Below are 20,355 nucleotides of genomic sequence, written 5' to 3' on the forward strand. Positions count from 1 at the left end.
TCCGGCAGACTTCCGGGTGCTTCAAAACGCCACTGAGCAACTTCCACTGACATGAATAGCTGGGGGGGCGGAGCTTCGCGCCAGTTCAGTCTCTATCCTTTTATATACTCTATGGTTATTCCACACAACATTTCTAGTGTCCAGGCAGACAAGTAGACCCTCTCACAGCTTCCTTTGTGTGTGCTGTACTGTATGTGACATTTAGCATCGAGAGGGCTCAGCACAAGTGTGTGTGTGTGTGTGTGTGTGTGTGTGTGTGTGTGTGTGTGTGTGTGTGTGTGTGTGTGTGTGTGCGTGTGCGTGTGCGTGTGTGTGTGTGTGTGTGTGTGTGTGTGTGTGTGTGTGCGTCTGTCCGTCTGTCTCCCACTCTGTGTGAGAAGGGTTTCTCAAAGTGGGTCCCATGTCAAAACACTTTCATAATATTTGGAATACATTTATCAATATCACTTTGTTTTAACCTCCTCTAAGCTTTCTGAAACTGACCTGAGTTGCACTGTACTAAAACTTGAAATCTTTTTCAGCCTACAGTACACCAAGGGCTCCATTTTCGTTACTGCTAAACCTCTTATACCTAAACTTCTTTGCCTTTTTTCTTTTTTACTATTTTTAAATTTTTTGTGAATAGTTACAATTGCCAGTCTACAAGCTCACAACGTGTCAATGTAGATTGGCTAGTTTAACTATTCAAAAATGTTTTGCAAAATAGTCAAAAAAGGCAAAGAAGTTTAGGGATAAGGGGTTTAGCGGTGACGAAAATGGAGCCCCAAGTCTCTTCAACAAAAGTAGCAGATCTACAAGCTCACAACGGGATTGTAGATTGGCTATTTTTGGTGAATGTTCCGTCCCCCAGAATAGGGAGGCTGAAGTGGTTCAACGAGGAGTACAAAAGTTATTTTCAATCTGCTGTAAAGAAAATGTAATCCAGGGCGGGGTGCCGTGAATGAAAAGGTTATTTACAGGGCTGACCTGAGAACCACTGTCCTACACACGCACACGCACACGCACACACACGAGCGTGCGTGTGTCGTCTGTCGGATGGAAACCTCATAATGTCCAAAACTGTTACTTTTCAGGATTCAAATTCAAAAGGGAAAAAATATCTACGAGCTAGGCTTGTGGATCTGCTACTTTTGTGTGACACTGTAGTATGATCAAGTAGGGCTTTAATTTAAAAAAAGCCCTAACAGTTTAAATATGGGGATTTCGGGTTTCGGCACACAACAACGATGTGCAACTGACCAGTTGCACCTGCGCGTGTGTGTGTCTGTGTACGTGTGTGTGTGCGCGCGTGTGTCTGTGTATGTGTGTGCGTGCGTGTGTGTCTGTGTGTGTGCGCCGCGCCGCGCCTGCCCAAACAGACATGCTTTCATGAGCTAAACGATGAACAGAACGCGGTTCGGTTTTGCAAAAATCCAATTCTCTCCGCTGCCGAGACGGACTGGGCTCTGACCGCCAGCTCCCTCCCAGAACCACGTCAACGGAGCCGCCCCGGGTCTCTCAACGATGACACGTAGCCTTTACAGCTGCCCAGCAGCCCTGGAAGAAGAACTACTCCCGTCTTTTTTTTTTACTTAAAGGGGAAAACCACCCATTTTCAACATTTTACTATGTCATTAATATACCTTAGAGCTGTTGTGTGGAAATAATAAAAAAGTCCCCCCATTCTATGTTTCCTAGAACTGTAATTATGAAAAAAATCATTAACATGGTGAAACACATCTTGATGATGTCATCAAGATGTGTTTCACCATGTTAATGATTTTTTTCAGACCTCTAGTTCTAGGAAAAACAGAATGGGGGAACTTTTTTATTATTTCCACACAACAGCTCTAAGGTATATTAATGACATAGTAAAATGTTGAAAATGAGTGGAATGCCCCTTTAAGTAAAAGTAGCAATACCCAGTGGTGGAAAAAGTACTCGAATTGTTTTCTTAAGTGAAAGTATCAATACAGCAGCATTGTAGAAATATTCCGTTACAAGTAAAAGTCCGGAATTAAAAAAATGTACTTGAGTACAAAAGTATTGACATCGAAATGCACTTAAAGGTGGAGTGCCGTGTTTACTATGGAAAGTAAAAGTATTCATTATGCAGAATGTCCCGTTTCAGGTTTTCACAAATGCATAACAATTTTGACAATCAGCTTGTAGATCGGCTATTTTCAAATGGACGATCGAAATGGGCTGACGTGGTTAATGTATGTTTTCTAATAAAAATCCAAATTGAAAAAAAAAAGTAACTAGTAACTAAAGTTTTCATATAATTGTATATACGTGGAGTAAAAGTACAATATTTGCCTTTGAGTGGAGTAGAAGTAAAAGTACTGACAATTGGAAATACTCCAGTAAAGTAAGATTACCTAAGTACAGTACTTAACACATTTATTGCCTTTGGCGGAATATTCCGTCATTTAAAGTTGTCTGCTTCTGAAGGAATACTCCGTCACTTAATGTTCTTTATCCATATGAAACAGTTACGCTGAAAACCAACCTTTAGTCAGCACAAGGACAAATGCGCGCACACACCAGGGACCCTATGGTGTGACGCTGTCAAAAACGCTGTCAAACAATTGTAGTAGAGTAAAAAAGAAAAGTACGATATTTGAATTATGTGATATAGCATTGGTTCTTTTTAGGTCGAGACCCCAAATAGAGATTGGACGTTTGTCTGGGCAAATCTACAAGTGCACAACGCGTCGCTTCGCGTCACGTTGCGAACTTGTAAATCGCCAATTTGCACTACTTCTTAAATATTTTTTTTCTAATTTATGGAATTTATTCGATTTTGTCATGGAAAAAATCATGCTTTTAATTAGTGGAAACTTTTGCTTTTTTGTGAATGTGTTTGAAAATGATTTGAAATAATTATTATTAAAAAGCAAATGTAGGAAACTGAAAATAAAGGGGCCCATACAAAATAATGTGTCCCGAGGCCGACCCAGTGTTTGGGAAACGTTTTGGTATAGTTAAAAAGAGGAAAATACTCAAGTAGCGTAAAAGTACCTAAAAATGTACCTAGTTGCCTTCCACCCGCCCAGCACTTAGCTCCGGTTTCAGTCCCAGAGAAATGTTCAGTCCACAAAGTTTAGCCTCCCTGTCTTCTGCGAATATTATTGGAAACCTGAGAAATATGTGTGGGATAAGCCCCAATCCAAAGGAAACGCTCTCGGGCAGAAAACCCTGCATCTCCATAGTTCATCTACTGTATGTACATGTTTTTTATATAAATTAATACTATTGGTCTTCCATTACGGGTCCCGGACACATTTTTTGGTGGGTCACGACTCGGGTAAAAAAAAATCCCATTTACTTTTAATACATTCAGAAAAAGGTTAAAATAAATAAATTAAAAAAATATGATATTTCAAAAAAAAGAAGGAAAAAAAATAAAAATAAAAAAGGCTACATTATTCGATACACACACATCTAAAAATCATAATAATTAAGAAGTAGTGAAGCTCGCAACGTGGAGCAAAGTGACACGTTGTGCGCTTATAGATCTGCTATTTTCACTAGTCTGACCTGAGAGGTTAGCATTATGTTATGCTTTAGCTATTGAAAAATAGCAGATCTACAAGCTCATAGCGCGCCACCGAGTGGCGCGCTACGAGCTTGTAGGTCTGCTATTTTTGAAAAATCGAAGAACCACTGACATAGAAACATAGCTTTTTCAGAAAACTGTCAGGATGTAGAAGACCTTTATAGAATCTGATCTCAGGTCAGAATGGGTTATATTGCACATCCGAGGTTTCCACCCGACAGCGTCCACGCAGAGAAGTACCACATTTGGTTTCCCCTCGCAGATTGCATTTTGGATGCAGCACAGTGCGAGCATTGATAACGAAAACATCCCCACGGATTGGTTTGGCCCACGCGTCTGCCAAGCACTTTACCCACACAGGGCCAAACCAATGTAAACAACCGGAGGGGAGTTTTTTTTTTCCTTTTTTTCCCCCGTCTCTCTCGCTCGCCACTTTTGAACATAACCCCCCCCCCCCCCCCCCCGCCGTTAGCTAACGATCCAATCAAGAGCGAGCGGGGCAGTCCCCCCGGCGAGGGCCCCCCGCGCCACACCAAATGACGCACGCGGCTCGGCGCCGCACGCAAAATGCGACGCACAATCTAGTGTCAGGTTCTGTAGATGCACAGCAGGGGGGCCCGGCCCACCCTAGTGTAGGACGTGCACGCACAAGCAGTGGTGTGTGTGTGTGTGTGTGTGTGTGTGTGTGTGTGTGTGTGTGTGTGTGTGTGTGTGTGTGTGAGAATGAGTGAGTGTTGTGTGCACGCATGGTTGCGCACACAAGTATTAATTTAGGAGGTTTTAGGTTGTGTCTTTCAGCGTACAGACACACACACACACACACACACACACTGAAATCATGTATTTGAAATTGCGTTCACACTAATTTAACATGCACACAATTTAATCATTCACCCCATGCACGCAGGTGCATGCAGGTGCACGCTGCACACACACACACACACACACACACACACACACACACACACACACACACACACACACACACACACACACACACACACACACACACACACACACACACACACACAAACACAGTGACGCACACAGACACACACACACACACACACACACACACACACACACACACACACACACACACACACACACACACACACACACACACACACACACACACACACACACACACACACACACAAGCAAATTAAGCAGCTATAATTGGACACAGGTGGACCATCCCATCTGCGACTTCTGTTCTCTATCCTGTCTGCTTTCATTCCTTGATCTCCCTCTCTGTCCCCCCCCCCCCCCCCCCCCCCAGAAGCAATCATAGTAATCATTGCTTAAGAGTAAGCTCAATAAAAGCATGAGCTACCAGGGCCTACCAGCCAGGCACGCAGACAGGGAGAGCACAGGGAGAGAGTCGGGTTAGAATAGAAAATATGGCTGTCCTTTTAAGAATTATGACATAATAATCACCTGTTCACATTCAGTGAGTGAGTGAGTGAGTGAGTGGTGGACATTTTTGTCAAAATTCAATGTTTGAATTTGATGGGATGGTTCTGTATACATCATACATGTATGATAGGATGGTTCTGTATACATTGTACATGTATGATGGGATGGTATACATCGTACATGTATGATAGGATGGTTCTGTATACATCGTACATGTATGATGGGATGGTTCTGTATACAACGTACATGTATGATAGGATGGTTCTGTATACATCGTACATGTATGATAGGATGGTTCTGTATACATCGTACGTGTATGATGGGATGGTTCTGTATACATCGTACATGTATGATGGGATGGTTCTGTATACATCGTACATGTATGATGGGATGGTTCTGTATACATCGTACATGTATGATGGGATGGTTCTGTATACATCGTACATGTATGATGGGATGGTTCTGTATACATCGTACATGTATGATAGGATGGTTCTGTATACATCGTACATGTATGATGGGATGGTTCTGTATACATCGTACATGTATGATGGGATGGTTCTGTATACATCGTACATGTATGATGGGATGGTTCTGTGTACATCGTACATGTATGATGGGATGCTTCTGTATACATCGTACATGTATGATGGGATGGTTCTGTATACATCGTACATGTATGATGGGATGCTTCTGTATACATCGTACATGTATGATGGGATGGTTCTGTATACATCGTACATGTATGATAGGATGGTTCTGTATACATCGTACATGTATGATGGGATGGTTCTGTATACAGTGGGGACCTCATGTTTCTGTATTGTCTTGGTCTTATGTGCTCTGTGTTGTTTTTGATGTGGGTGTTTGAACAGACTGTGAAGACAAATATCCTTCGGGACAATAAAGATTATTATTATTATTAGTAGTAACTCTGAGAGTTGATCGAGTGCTCAAATGGAACCAAATACCATTGGCAACACTTCTGTACTCAAGTACATTTTGAATACCAGACTTATGTACTTGTAACAGAGTATTTCTAGAATATGGGTATTGATACTTGTACTTGTGAAAAAATCACTGGAAATAAGAGGTTTCTGCCCGTCAGTGACAATTTGTGAGAGGTGTGTGCACGGGCCACGGCTGGCCTTTACACAAGGCTCTTCCGTGCACACACACGCTAGGGCATTCACTTCTAGTCATTTTTACTAGTTGACTAGTTGCCTAGTTTACTAGTCGACTAGTCGACTAGTTGTTAAACCACCTTTTATGTTTAAAAAAAAAAAAAAAAAAAAAAAAACGTTTTTTTTTGTTTTGTTTTTTGGAAATAATATTTGTACATTTAAAAACTGTGTACATTGGTGACTATAACTATAATCTACCTGATATTGAGGCCTACAAAATCGGTAAAAAAAAACAAAAAAAAACAAATGAACTTTTTTTTCTTTTTTTTTCTTATCAACTAGTAGTACCTTGATGGTACTAGTCGACTAGTACCATCAAGGTCGACTAGTGGATTTACTAGTCGACTAGTAAACTAGTCGACTAGTTGCTTAATGCCCTAGCACACGCTAAGCAAAGCAATCCAGTTTTCAACCTTTTTCATATCAAGGTCCATTATTTATTCGGCATTTGAGCCACGGACCACCGTTTGATGAGATTTACTCAGACGTAAAACGAAGAATACTTGGTCGTCGTTGCATAAGATATTGTCCACAATTCCATGCTGTATATTGATGTGATACCATAAAAAAGATAACAGGCAAACGTTGATCAAAATGACAATTATTCTACATTCTCTAATTGTGTGGACTTCTCGTAAATTAAGTAATACGGCATTTAACAATATTTTAACTCTTGAGAACGTAAAATGAAACCAAAGTTGCATTTGGTATCACGTTATCCATTGGGTTTATACCAACTCTCCATCAGGTTTCCTTCCAATTCAAAAGTGTCACAGCCACGACACGTTTTGAGCTTGTAGATCTGCTATTTTTGCTACTCTTGTGTGACATACTAGAATAAGAAAGTATATCATTATTATCGTTATAATTTAGCTATTGAAAAATAGCAGATCTACAAGCTCATAGCGCGCCACCGAGTGGCGCGCTACGAGCTTGTAGGTCTGCTATTTTTTATAAATGGTTAAAATGTGGCGTAAATCATTGAATATATATTTCAGAGCGAACATTTTTAACGAAAATATTTGCTTCTGGGGGCTCCCTGGAACTACATATTTTGAGATGGGGGTCCGTGGCCCAATAGAGATAATTCTGGGGGTCCTTGACATGAAAAAGGTTGAGCACCACTGACATAGAAACATAGGTTTTTCAGAAAAAAAATAGGATTTAGAAGCTTTTTTTTTAGTCGACCTCAGTCCAAAATGGATTAATTTACGAAAACAAAGTTAAAATATAAGCAGATAAGAGTTTTCTGCCCCGACAGTAACAATATGCAATGTGGCCGTCTGGAGTGAGTGTGGAAATATACAGTAGTTGCCTTCTCTATCACCAACGTTGCCCACCGCTGCACTAAACAAAGCAATCCGCAGTACGCCTTTGCAACCGCCCTGAGGTTGGAAAAGCCCTCGCCCCAAGAAAAAATAGAGTCCAAGCTAATATTAGCTATACTGATATCACTGAATAGCAGCTTGAGTTGACATTTAAAAACTGATTGCGATTTCACACAGACTGTAAATTCAATGGTGGGCATTCCTTCCTTTTCCCTATATTCTGATGGCAAACACACGCATGCACACGCATGCACACGCACGCACGCACGCACGCACGCACGCACGCACGCACGCACGCACGCACGCACGCACGCACGCACGCACGCACTACTGTGTATCATTGCCTTGGGGCTGTACCTCTTATCTCTATAGTTTAACTTTAAACATTTAAACTTTAAGTTTAAAAGTTGTAAATTGTAAATGAGCATCAAAACAAGGCGTGGAATGCGGTTCTGCTACTTTTGCTGTTTTTTTTATTATTTGAATCCTGAAAACGAACAGTTTTGGACATGTGATGTTTCCACCCGACAGAGATGATATGATTGATTTGTGGCCATTTATAACGCGGTCAAACGGAACTCCCCATTGCGACAGACGGCAAAGTTCTTGTTTTTGTTATAATCACAATCACCCAATGCTATATGCAAGATAATGTTCCAGGTCAAAATTCAATTCAATATAGCGTTGCTAAACAATGGGGAACTTTAGGAAAACAACCCAATTTAGCAAAATATAACAGCATTAACCCATATTTTTGACAAAAGTGCAGTGCTGTGGTCGTATAAAAGCAACACATGACTCGTGGTCGTGCTTTAATGTGGTTACTGGCACAGCCATGCTTCGCGTCCGATGCCACAGCACAGCCGGGTGCCAATAACCACGACAAAGCACCCCTTCTCATGTTTTATTGCTCACGTAACTCTTGAGTATAACAATGCGAGCGGCAGTAAATATCTTTATGTGTATGCCATTGCTGGAGTCAAATATATATATTGTCTTGTTGATGAAAGAAATATATATTGGCAGGCCTTGATGGCGTCGTAATGACTGGTTTTACATTTGGTTGTATGCTGAAAATATGCGATGTACCAAGCTCAAAACGCGCACGCACGCTCTATTCTCTCTGTACATACTATCCACTTGCCTTTATTACAAATAACTCAATAACTTGGCATTGGAGGATTTTCCTCGATTCGTCCTGGGGCGATTTAGACCAGATGTACACGCACGCACGCACGCACGCACGCACGCACGCACGCACGCACGCACGCACACACGCACACACACACACACACACACACACACACACACACACACACACACACACACACACACACACACACACACACACACACACACACACACACACACACACACACACACACACACACACACACATTCTTCTTTTTACAGCTGGCGCTCCATAGGGGGGGGGGGGGGGGGGTTGCTCAGAGTGCAGGACAGAAATCACAAACTCTCATGCAAGCAAACACTCTCTCCGTCATGCACACAGCACACACACGTGCACGTATGCACGCACGCACACACACACACACACAGTGGAGTGCACTCCTCCTCTAACAAAACGCTTGTGATTGCATTACCCCAGCAGGCTATAATTATGGCAGAGGACGGACGTCCTAATCAATGGTTTGACCAAGAATAACACATGAACAGAGAAACAACTGATGGTTGATTGGGGTGGTCTCGAACCCACCTCCCAAAGGAGGGGAGGGGGGTATTATTTTTCGCTGAAACTAACAAAATTATGAAATAGCTGGAATTTTGGGAAAAACTGCACGTTTTGGCTAACTGAGTGAAACGTAACTATAGTTCTGGCTGGGGTAAGACAGCGACTATACCACTCATCATCATCACACATGAGTGGGGGCAAAGTTCGCAACCTTTGACACCAAAAGGTCAAAGGTCACAAGTGCCTCCATCTGACATTTGACCCGGGAACAAAGTGAGGCAGGGGGTTTGGAGAGGGTGGACCCAAACAACCTGGACTGCTGGACCAGTTGTTCTCAACCTGGACTACTGGACCAGTTGTTCTCAACCTGGACTACTGGACCAGTTGTTCTCAACCTGGACTACTGGACCAGTTGTTCTCAACCTGGACTACTGGACCAGTTGTTCTCAACCTGGACTACTGGACCAGTTGTTCTAAACCTGGACTACTGGACCAGTTGTTCTCAACCTGGACTACTGGACCAGTTGTTCTCAACCTGGACTACTGGACCAGTTGTTCTAAACCTGGACTACTGGACCAGTTGTTCTCAACCTGGACTACTGGACCAGTTGTTCTCAACCTGGACTACTGGACACATTCCAGAAAAAACACACTTTGTGTGTGTGTGTGGGGGGGGGGGGGGGGGGGGGGGGCACTTCACCCCTTTTGCAACCAGATCTTTTTTTAATGATGTTTGAGTGACAAGAAAAACTTTCCTGCTGGGGGTTTTATGTGGGTAATATGGGTTTTTAGATATTTTTTAGTATTTCAAAGTGTCTGTGATGTCATGGACACTGGTCTCACTGCTGGATTACTACAATTACCACAATGCTTTGCGGCACTCACCCCACCTTGTGGAGAGGGGAGGGCTGTCTTACTGAGACATGTAGTCCAAGGAAGTGTCATGGTCACGTGACTGTGCTGCACCATGACACTTTCATGGGAGCCAAATCTCGCACCGGAAGTTACCGGGTACATGAATACAAAGCAGTGAATGGAGCAAGCTTGACCAGCTCATAACAAACATTATTTATGAACCATTGAGACTTGTGTCATATAATCGGTTCAGGCATATAAAAGAAGAAGTTTTCTTTTCGATGTGCACAGAGTGCACAGTACATCATTTTATTTGAGGATTTAAACAGCAGCAGGTATCGTTTCTGTTCCGGGGGAATCGCAAGATTTGGCTGCCAGAGAGGAAACGGTGGACAGTCTCGCGATACTTCAGAAACTTACTTTTGCTCTTTAGATAAAATTACACATTGTACACATCGAAAAGCAACACAGCAGACAATAATGTGTCATATGTCTTCTGTTATTTGCCAGAAGCGATTCATTCACAAAAGATCTCAGTCATTCAGAAATAGTGTTTGTTAACACCTTGAGGGCCCGGGCCTATTTAATCCATTAATAAAATGTGCCCATCATTTATAGCGCCCGGACCACTTTTACCGGCGGACCGGAAGTTGTTGTGAATGTCTGTGTAGCAGCTAACAATAGCCACACCACTCTAGAGTCGATCGACAACAACGGGAGGTAAGAATAAATCTATCGCGACTAGCGACTGGACCGCCGTCTAACACAGGATCTTTTTTCATAATTAGACGGGATGATTTAGATCGCGAGTTATGAATGTTTTAAGATTTTCGTTTTCGTCCGCTAAAATATTAAAGTGGCCCTTTAATGGTTTTGTATTAATTCAATATTAAAGGACCACTTCACCACTTTTCAACTTCTCTTCCTATAATTGGTCCTAACTAATGTTCATGATAAAATACCACAATTCTTTCCTACTCAATCTGTGTCTCATAGGAAGGCTTTGGGCAGTTCAGAAACCCGTCCACCAGTGACATCATCGATGGTGAATCCAAGCTAATAGAAACGGCAGGCTTTCTTTTCCTGAAAAGTTGCAATGCAAAAGTTGAAGCCATCGTTCTCACGATAATAAAAATCTAAATATATTTAAAAAACAAATCTTGTTTAAAAAAAATCTGCCTAATGATGATGTCACTGGTGGACGGGTGTCCGAAACTGCCCAAAGCCCTCCTATGAGACACAGACTGAGTAGGAAAAAAATCGTGGTGTTTTATCATGAACATTAGTGAGGACCAATTATATGAAGAGATGTTGAAAAGTGGTGAAGTGGTCCTTTAAGTTAAGTTATTCATTAACTGAAGAGGTAATGCGATACACGTCGAAACCAAGGGGCCAGTGAGGCTATTCAACGTTGAAGCTCTCCTCCCTAGTGGTAGGAGGAGGGACTACAGGCGGACCCGTGGATTCATGACCGGGAAACCCCGTGCAGCTGGGCTTTAACATTGAGCGCTCGGTTGCACTTCCGCATTTGACCACCAAAATTTGGTGGTCAAATGCGGAAGTAGACGTTCTGAGACGGTACTTCCGGCAGTCTTCCTGGTGCTTCAAAACGCCACTGAGCAACTTCCACTGACATGAATAGCTGGGGGGGGCGGAGCTTCGCGCCAGTTCAGTCTCTATCCTTTTATATACTCTATGGTCGAAACATGACAGTGCAGGAGCTAAGAGTAGCGTGAAAACAACACTATGCAGCCTGGCTTAAACTCTCACATTGAAAACATGGGCGCGGTGCATGAGCAACGGCACGCCAATAAGTAGGCCTATAACTCAGCCTTACTTCTAAGAGAAAGAGAGAAAAAGGTCTGCGTGTGTGTGTGTGTGTGTGTGTGTGTGTGTGTGTGTGTGTGTGTGTGTGTGTGTGTGTGTGTGTGTGTGTGTGTGTGTGTGTGTGTGCAAGCGCGCATGGTACAGCAACAGCAATTTGTCCTACTTGCCCTCTCTCTCTCTCTTTCGCTCTCTCTGTGTGATGTACAGTACACTGTGTGTGTATGTGTGTGTGTGTGTGTGTGTGTGTGTGTGTGTGTGTGTGTGTGTGTGTGTGTGTGTGTGTGTGGTCAGGGTGTATAGTAGGTCTGTGCTCTGTCAGCAAAGACCCTCCAGCGACAGACCCAGTGCAAACACTGCCTGCTTCTACGCAAAAGCGTGGGTACACGAACGCACGCACGCACGCACGCACGCACGCACGCACGCACGCACGGAAAAGCGCGGGTACACGCACGCACAAGCGCGGGTACACGCACGCACGCACGCACGTGACACGCACACGCACACACACACACACATTATTTTATGCATAATTATTATGCGCATACAATAACTGAATTTAAGGTTAAACATGAACACATGTTTATGGGGGTGATGACCCGGAGAGAGAGAGAGAGAGAGGGAGGGAGGGAGGAGGAGAGAGAGAGAGAGAGAGAAGAGAGAGAGAGAGAGAGGAAGGGGGGGGGGGGGGGGGGGGGGGGGTGGGTGTCTCACCTCATAAGCGTTCTTGATGTTGAGGGGCATTCCCGTGGCCGCCACATGTCCCACAATGCCCTTGTTCCACTCCAGGCGGATGCAGCTATTGGACGACTCCTCCAGCGTCGAGCCCTCCGCCACGTCAAACAGACGGCTCACCAGGAACTTCCTGTTGGAGCTGTCCTCCCCCACCTGCCGGGAGGAAGTGACATCAAACCAGCATTGATTTTGACAGCATTTTTTACTTTGAGTCCAGTTTTGGTAAAATTATAGTCGACTGAATCTACAGTCGATTCAGGTCGCATTCACACCTGTTACTTCGGTAGACTCGATTGGGGGGTGAAGTTGCATCATTCTTGCATTTTTTATTTGCTGCGTTTGCGTTCACACTGCGCTGTGTCATCAATGTGTTCAATTCTTAACTACAAAGTGAAATCTATGGTGTTAAAAGTATACTTTGAGTAATAGTTAGGACACAAAGGGCCCTATTATGCATGTCTTAAGTACCAGGTCTTATTACTTAACTTAAGACCTGGAGGCGTGATCAATGCCATTTGGCTATTCTGAGTGGCCAAACAGCATTGACCACGCCTCCAGGTCTTAAGTTAAGTCATAAGACCTGGTACTTAAGACACGCATAATAGGGCCCAAAGTGTGGATGCAGTGTGTCACGGACTGGACACACTGTGTGTGTGTGTGTGCGTGCGTGCGATGCCGTGCGTGGGTGCGTGTATGTGTGCGCGTGCGTGTGCGTGCAATGGCGGATCGCTACAACTTTACCAACTTGTTTTGTAAAGTAGCGGCTAGCCTACATAAATAAATAAACCTGGTAGGTTAACAGGAGTGTCAATGTGGCTTATTGTCAGCATCACCCAGAACGCGGTATAGTCTGTCCCCCGTTTTTGCATAGCGACTAAATTGGGGAGAAAAATGGGGTGAAAAAGAACTGGCTACTCTAAATAAAGAAAACATAAAAGAACAACTTGCCCACGCACAAGCCGTGCTACCCATATGCTGAGTTGGCGGTGCCCTGGAGTGAACCCATGACCGGACACAATACAATATGAACTTGTTTAGCTTGCATGGGACCCCCCGGACCCCCCTCGAGGACTCCCGGACTTTGGGATCCACTGACACAAGAGGACAAACCACCGTCCACCGCGCGCTCCTGATATTATCTTGGAAACAGTAAACTCTCTATGGAATGAAACAAAACAAAACAGCGTGTCCTGATGGCTAGAATTAAGCCACTGGGTCTAGGAAAACAAGCCCCAAAGAAGCAACTAGATGAGCACTTGAATCAAAATCAATCAACACAACGCTTTGTGAGCTTGTTTGGCTATCATCACTATGATATGAATTTATTTTGACCTGATGGTCAAGATTCAATTCATCCCCTGAGCAAGCAGGCAGGCTCTATTAGCGCAATGGTAAAAGAATGTCAGCACTTGAGCAGGAAACCAGGTTCAAATCTTGGGGAGGAAAGTTACAAAGTGCAGCTTTAAACTCGCCTGATTGTCAGACTCTGCGCCTCCTGGGTGGGGTCTATGGGCTGGAAACCAGGCTAGCTTTAAACTACATTGTGAGTTTGTAAATCTGATATGTCAGGGATAATGTATGGCTGAGTGGTCATTGTTTATAGATAAATCACCGACAGGCTAATTAACCACCGAACGCGGAGGTGGCTGGTCGCTGTCTGCCCAGCTGCAGCACAGACAGAAAACAAGGAATCAAATAGAATCCATTTTCGGGTACTGCATCGTCTATTCCTCGCTCAAATGTTTTCAAAAACATTTTTGAGAGCAATGTTTAGCTGTAAATGTGTGTGTTTACACATGGCTGTCATGTTGTAAACAGCAGTAAATCAGCGGAGCACAGCAGGCGCTCTGAGGGTTTGATTAGGCATCGGTCTGTTATAGAGCGGCGCGGTCGTTATCCAGAACTAACAGACCGCCAGGGCCGGATTAACACCTCTGAGGGCCCCTGGGCACTGAAGCTCAAAGGGCCCCCCCCCCCCCCCCCCCTTCGCGCACGCAACATTTTTGCTGTTTTAGAGCCGTTTTGGGGCAGTTTTATGCTGTTATATTGGCCTATTTCCGGTCGCCTACCCCCCCCCAGAGTGACAGCCAATCTAGCGCATTGTTGCTGCTTTACACACAATTGCACTTTTTAGCTGCCCTTCTCACCAACAATAAAACACTAATCTTTTTAGACACCATTTATTTCATTCGGATTAGCAGGGAAATGTATTGTGGAGCTAACAAATAAATTAAAAAAAATCAAAACTTTTTTTTCTTCTTTTTTTTTTGAGGTGCCCAAGGGCCCCTGGGCACGTGCCCAAAGTGCCCATATGGTAGATCCGGCCCTGCAGACCGCTGAATTGGGCTATTGACCAATCAGAATCAAGCATTCGACCAAGCCATGTAATAATAAAAAATATATAATAGTCTTGAAAAATTGTGAACAATTTGGATTCATTTGAAACATTTTAACAACACAATTCTTCCCTTGTCAGGGTTTCTAACCAAAACATTTTGAATGGGGGTCTGCGGCCAAATGATCAATATTGAGGGGCCGGATCCTGAACATTTTTGATACCAATTAACCACTGGATTATGTCGTGTTGAATTGCACTTTGAATGAGGCCGACTCTTGGGTTGAGAAAAACTACCACGCACATGTCTTTGTACTGTGACTATAGTAATAATGCAGAAGTCATTCAAAAAAGGGGTTATACTTCATTTTGTGTCCCACACAGGCCTCAAGGGGCCCTTTACGCTCGGCTCTGCCATCGTCGTGAGGGAGAATTCCTTATTAAGTGCTCCACAGGGTCGAATTAAAGTGAGCTCAAATAAAAATAACCCTAACCAACATATATTTTAACAGTCGGGGAAGACAAGATGAGAGACACGAGTGTAGGATGTTTAAAATTAGCCATGTGAATCCCAGCGTTCCCTTTTCTGGGCATGTCGTAATAACGCGAGCTTGTAGATTTGCTATTTGACGTGCAATAACAGTAGGGTTTAAGGGCCAGCAGTGGCCTAGTGGTTAGGGGAGTGCCCTTGTTGCCAGAAGGTTGTTGCCGGAAGAAATACTCTGTTACAAGTAAAAGAAGTCCAGAATTCAAAATGTACTTGCGTAAAAGTATACAAAAGTATTGGCATAAAAATTTACTTAAAGTACCTGCACTAAAAGTACCCATTATGCAGAAATGTCCCATTTCAAGTTTTCAAATGTATAAAAATCTTTTGAAAATAGCAGATATGTGATGCATTGTAGATTGGCTATTTTCAAATGGTAATATAACATGAATATAGGGCTGAAGTGGGTAATGTATGTTTTGTAATAATCAAAATCTACAAAGTAACTAGTAACTATAAAGTTTTCTATAACAAAAAACATCACATGGGCATCCATGCTGGGACCTGGGACATATCCTCAGTGATGTGTCCCAAGGTCAGCAGGGTTTCGGGTCTCTCGAACATCATACCCCAGGCGACCCAGCCGACTTACGTCCCAGTAGCTACCCTCAATCAGTCCCACTAGGGCAAAACCAGGGCCACACAATCCGTTGGAACTACTCCAGAACAACTCTGCCAGGGCTGGGAGGTACGCTTCTGGCGCATGGAAGGACTAGGCCAGGGTTCCCCAATTAATTTTCCTCGAGGGCCATATTTTGACTAGGGTACCAGGCTGGGGGCCGAGTCCGCACGCGTGAGGTCGAGGTCTTGCCCTGAAAATTCATTTTCAGGGCAGGACCCCATTTGAAAAGGATGCCCAGTTTGACATTTATATCTGGGACCCCCCCCCCCCCCCCAAAAAAAAAAAAAAGATATGTTTTTTTTTTTTGTTTTTTTTTTATTCTTCCGCGGGCCGCAAGGGGGCGCTCCGCGGGCCGCAAATGGCCCACGGGCCGCCTATTGGGGAACCCTGGACTAGGCTCTGCATGTGCGTTGCACCAGAGTCCCAGCACCAGACACTTCATTCAGGAGTGGTGGGCAATGGTTCCGCAGACTCCACCCGAGCGAGAAGGTGGCCTCTGCTTGCTGCTTGAATGGCCCTCCTAAAGGCCTCACTGAGCGTTTGTTGGGCTTCCTCCTCACGGAGGACACAGGCTGGGGCGCTAAACCATACTGCTCGGTAACAAGACAACTCACCCCTTTTCCGTTTTCCTCCCGGAATTTTCCCCAGTGAGGGGTGGGAGAGGCTGGACAGCTGGACTTTGAATTTCTCTAACTATATACTTTCACGACAGCAGACAGCCTAAGTACAAATATATTTATGAAAAGCTACTACAGTGAAGTCTGTTCACAGAAGTTGTTGTAGGCTATGTGGGGATTATCTGACGAGGTACCATTTGAGTGGGACAAACCTTACATATACTAAATAATACTAAATTGTTTATAGGGTCAATATAAGTAAAATAATATAGCCTTTCCACAGGAGTATCTTTTTATATTTTTCCAAAAAGAATACAAACAGCCAATAGCATATTACAAAGTTATCCCCCTCACTGGGGAAAATTCCGGGAGGAAAAACGGGCAAGCACCGGGGTGAGTTGTCCAGTATTCTACTGCTCACCCGGGTGCCGTCTACATTCCGGCTGTCACCCGTCTCTCCGGTGGTCACCAGACTATACCTGGTTGTCACATGAAGTGGGTAACAACTAGTAAGTATAAAGTTTTCAAATAATTGTAGTGGAGTAAAAGTACAATATTTGCCTCTGAGATGTAGGCCTAGTGGAGTAGAAGTAACAGTATTGGAAATTGGAAATACTCAAGTATTTCCAGCAACAATAAGTGCCCTTATTGCTGGAAGTTGTCAGTTTGATTCCCCTGACCAGCAGGAATATCTGGGCGGGCACTGGACATGTCTGTCATGTTATAGGGCTAGGTGAGCCCTTTCAAGATACGGCTGAACGTGTCACTCCCCTAATACACTACTCTCCCGGCATGTTTTCCGGTCTCTCTCTCACTGTACCTGTCAAATTAAGGCTCGGAAAAGCACACAGACGTGTGTCTGCAATGCATGTCTTTGTTTGGAGCCTTACACACAATGAAATATTATAAAAGAAAGTACTACCGGAACTACTGGTTTTAGTAGGCATTTTGTAGAATCGGCCTCGGGTTCTTACCCTTTTTGGTGTTTTAAAGCATTGTTATACTTTAGCTATTGAAAAATAGCAGATCTACAAGCTCATAGCGCGCCACTGGGTGCCGCGCTATGAACTTGTAGGTTTGCTATTTTTGAAAAATCGTGAAAATGTGGCCCAAATGTTTGAATATATTCTTTCAGAGCGAACATTTTTAGCTCAAATCTTTGCTTCTGGGGGGTGTCCCTGGAATGACATATTTTCAGATGGGGGTAGGCGGCCAATTACACATAATTTTTGAGGTTCTTGACATGAAATATTGAGAACCACTGAAAAACATGAGTTTTTTCAGGAAAAAAAACCATTTACATTTATTTATTTTTTAATTTCGACGTCAGGCCTACTTGGAAGGTTTATATGTTGTTATACCTTTCAATCTGGGAAAGCGTCTCAATACATTTTAGTTACAGCATATGTCATTAATGTCCGGCAGAAACCTTGTTATCTTGTATTTTCCTAAATTAGAGCCTTTCTTCATCATACAAGAGTGTTGCACAAAGGTTGTGAAAATAGTGGATCTACAAGCGCACAACGCCTCGCGATGCTTTTTGAGTGGTGCAACCACTCCAAGGAACAGCAATGTCCGTGTTCACCTATCTATGTGACTCGTGTTAACCTATGTTTGTGTGTGACTCATGTGTGACTCATGAGTACCACTAGGGGCGCTGCTGTTGTGCCAGAAACAAGACAGTGTTAGAGAGAGAGGCATAGACGAAATATATTTATTTTATTGTACTCTGTTTACAAACAGAGGCAGCAACACAGCCACGCACACTGTATGCTGTGAACGGAACGCAAGTTTTTTTTTTCCTAGGATGGCTGCGGGATTCGGGGAATTTGGAGCGCTGTGATTGGTTGTCAGTGGAGTAAGAAGCGCTGGGCTGTCGGCACAGCTACAAAAGTTAGAGATTTTTTTTAAATGTATGATTTTTGATTCAGAAAACTTAGGTTATAGTATTTAGAAGGTCTTTGTAGAATCTGATTCAGGCCTTAACGGGTTAATGGCTTTCAATAACCCAAAAGGGGTTCCCGCCCAGAATGGGATGAACGGTGCTGCTCCTTGACTCGGAATAGGAGCCAGCTTACGTGCCTCAGGATCCCCCAGGAAGAGGTTGTTAATGTTTTAAATAGTAAACGGTCCATTTATTATTTATCTATTTATATAACGCTTCTTATCCAAAGCGCTTTGCATAGATCGTGCATTACATTCACCTTAATCCATTGAGACCTGGAACGCATCCATGTCACGTTAGCGTTTAACCACATTAACCATTAACCCATTTTGGGCGGGAACCCCTTTTGGTGTTTTAAACATTGTTATAATTTAGCTATTGAAAAATAGCAGATCTACAAGCTCATAGCGCGCCACCGAGTGGCGCGCTATGAACTTGTAGGTCTGCTATTTTTGAAAAATCGTTAAAATGTGCCTCAAATCTTTCCGAAAATTGTCATGATTTAGAAAACTTCGACGTCAGGCATGAATGGGTTAATGATGTTTTTCACATTAATGTTGATCAGGAAAGGGAAACTCTGTTAGAACTGTTACCCCCCCCCCCCCCGACCCCCGTGACCCGACTCCGGATAAGCGGTCGAAGAAAAAAACCCAATATTATATCATTACGATTATCATCATTACGATGATGTTTCCCCCCGCCCCATCCCATCATGCACCACCACCCCCCGTACCAGGAAGAGCGAGTAGCGGTCGGCGGCGATCATCCCGTTGATGTGCAGGAATATCCGGTGGCAGAGCGACGTCACGTCCAGGTGGCTGGACACGTCGCGGACCAGCTCCAGCAGCCGGGCGCAGCGGTCCCCCTCGCTGATGCCCCCCTCCCACGTGTCCCCGAAACCTCCTCCTCCTCCTCCCCCCCCGCCTTCACCCATGGCCTGGGCGGCGTGCAGGTGGTGGTGGGGGGGCGGCGCCGCCGTCGGCTCGCGGAGGTCGGAGTCGCTCACGAAGGTCAGCGAGCCCTCTGCGTCCTTGACCACGATGGGCCTAAGAGATAAGATGAGATACATATAGATAGAAGGGTTGATTTGGGTCGGCTAAAAACGATGACGAAAACAATGTATCGTCGAACATTTTGTAATGACAACATAAGAGGACGGCTGAGGGCGGACCAAACGGGCCAACGTCCTGTTATCCACCTTCTATTGGGTGGCGCTCCCTGAGGAAAACGCAAAGGAAACAAACAACAAAGGGATTTTGTAGACTAAAACTATGACGAATTATTTTTCACTGACAAAAACAAAATAGAAACCCCCCACTTTTCAAGACTCGTTTATTTTTAAATGTTTCTATAATCTTTTTTAAATAAAATGATTTTCATATGACTTCATATCACAATAGAGTACCATAGTAAAGATACAGTAACACAATTAAAAAGGGTATCTTTAATTGAAAAACAAAGAAAAGGTCCCGCACACTGTCAGACACTTGTTGCTCTTTATTAGGTCGACGTTTGGGTCGATCAGACCTTCATCAGGACAGACAATGATGAAGGTCTAATCGACCGAAACATCCACCTAATAAAGAGCAACATTTTGGCAAGTGTCTGACAGTTTGTTTTTCAAAGATACCCTTTTTAATATATGCTCTATTGCCCTGCGCACCTGTCACTAGCCTTCTGCATCGGCCTTTTGCTAAAACAGTAACAAAA

At 43.8% G+C, this 20,355-nt stretch overlaps 1 protein-coding gene across 1 annotated transcript in view; it reads right to left on the reverse strand.

The window, feature by feature from the left end:
* Positions 1-20,355, reverse strand: part of pde5ab (phosphodiesterase 5A, cGMP-specific, b) — a gene marked incomplete at its 5' end in the record, with an annotated part of 60,301 nt that overhangs the window by 25,625 nt on the left and 14,321 nt on the right. The window contains 2 exons of the mRNA XM_079491350.1: positions 12,559-12,732; positions 19,379-19,691. Coding sequence (XP_079347476.1) covers positions 12,559-12,732; positions 19,379-19,691 — 487 coding nt within the window. The remainder of the gene's footprint in view (positions 1-12,558; positions 12,733-19,378; positions 19,692-20,355) is intronic.

Source organism: Electrona antarctica (genome assembly GCF_951216825.1).
Source record: "Electrona antarctica genome assembly, chromosome: 21".
NCBI classification, from domain to species: domain Eukaryota; kingdom Metazoa; phylum Chordata; class Actinopteri; order Myctophiformes; family Myctophidae; genus Electrona; species Electrona antarctica.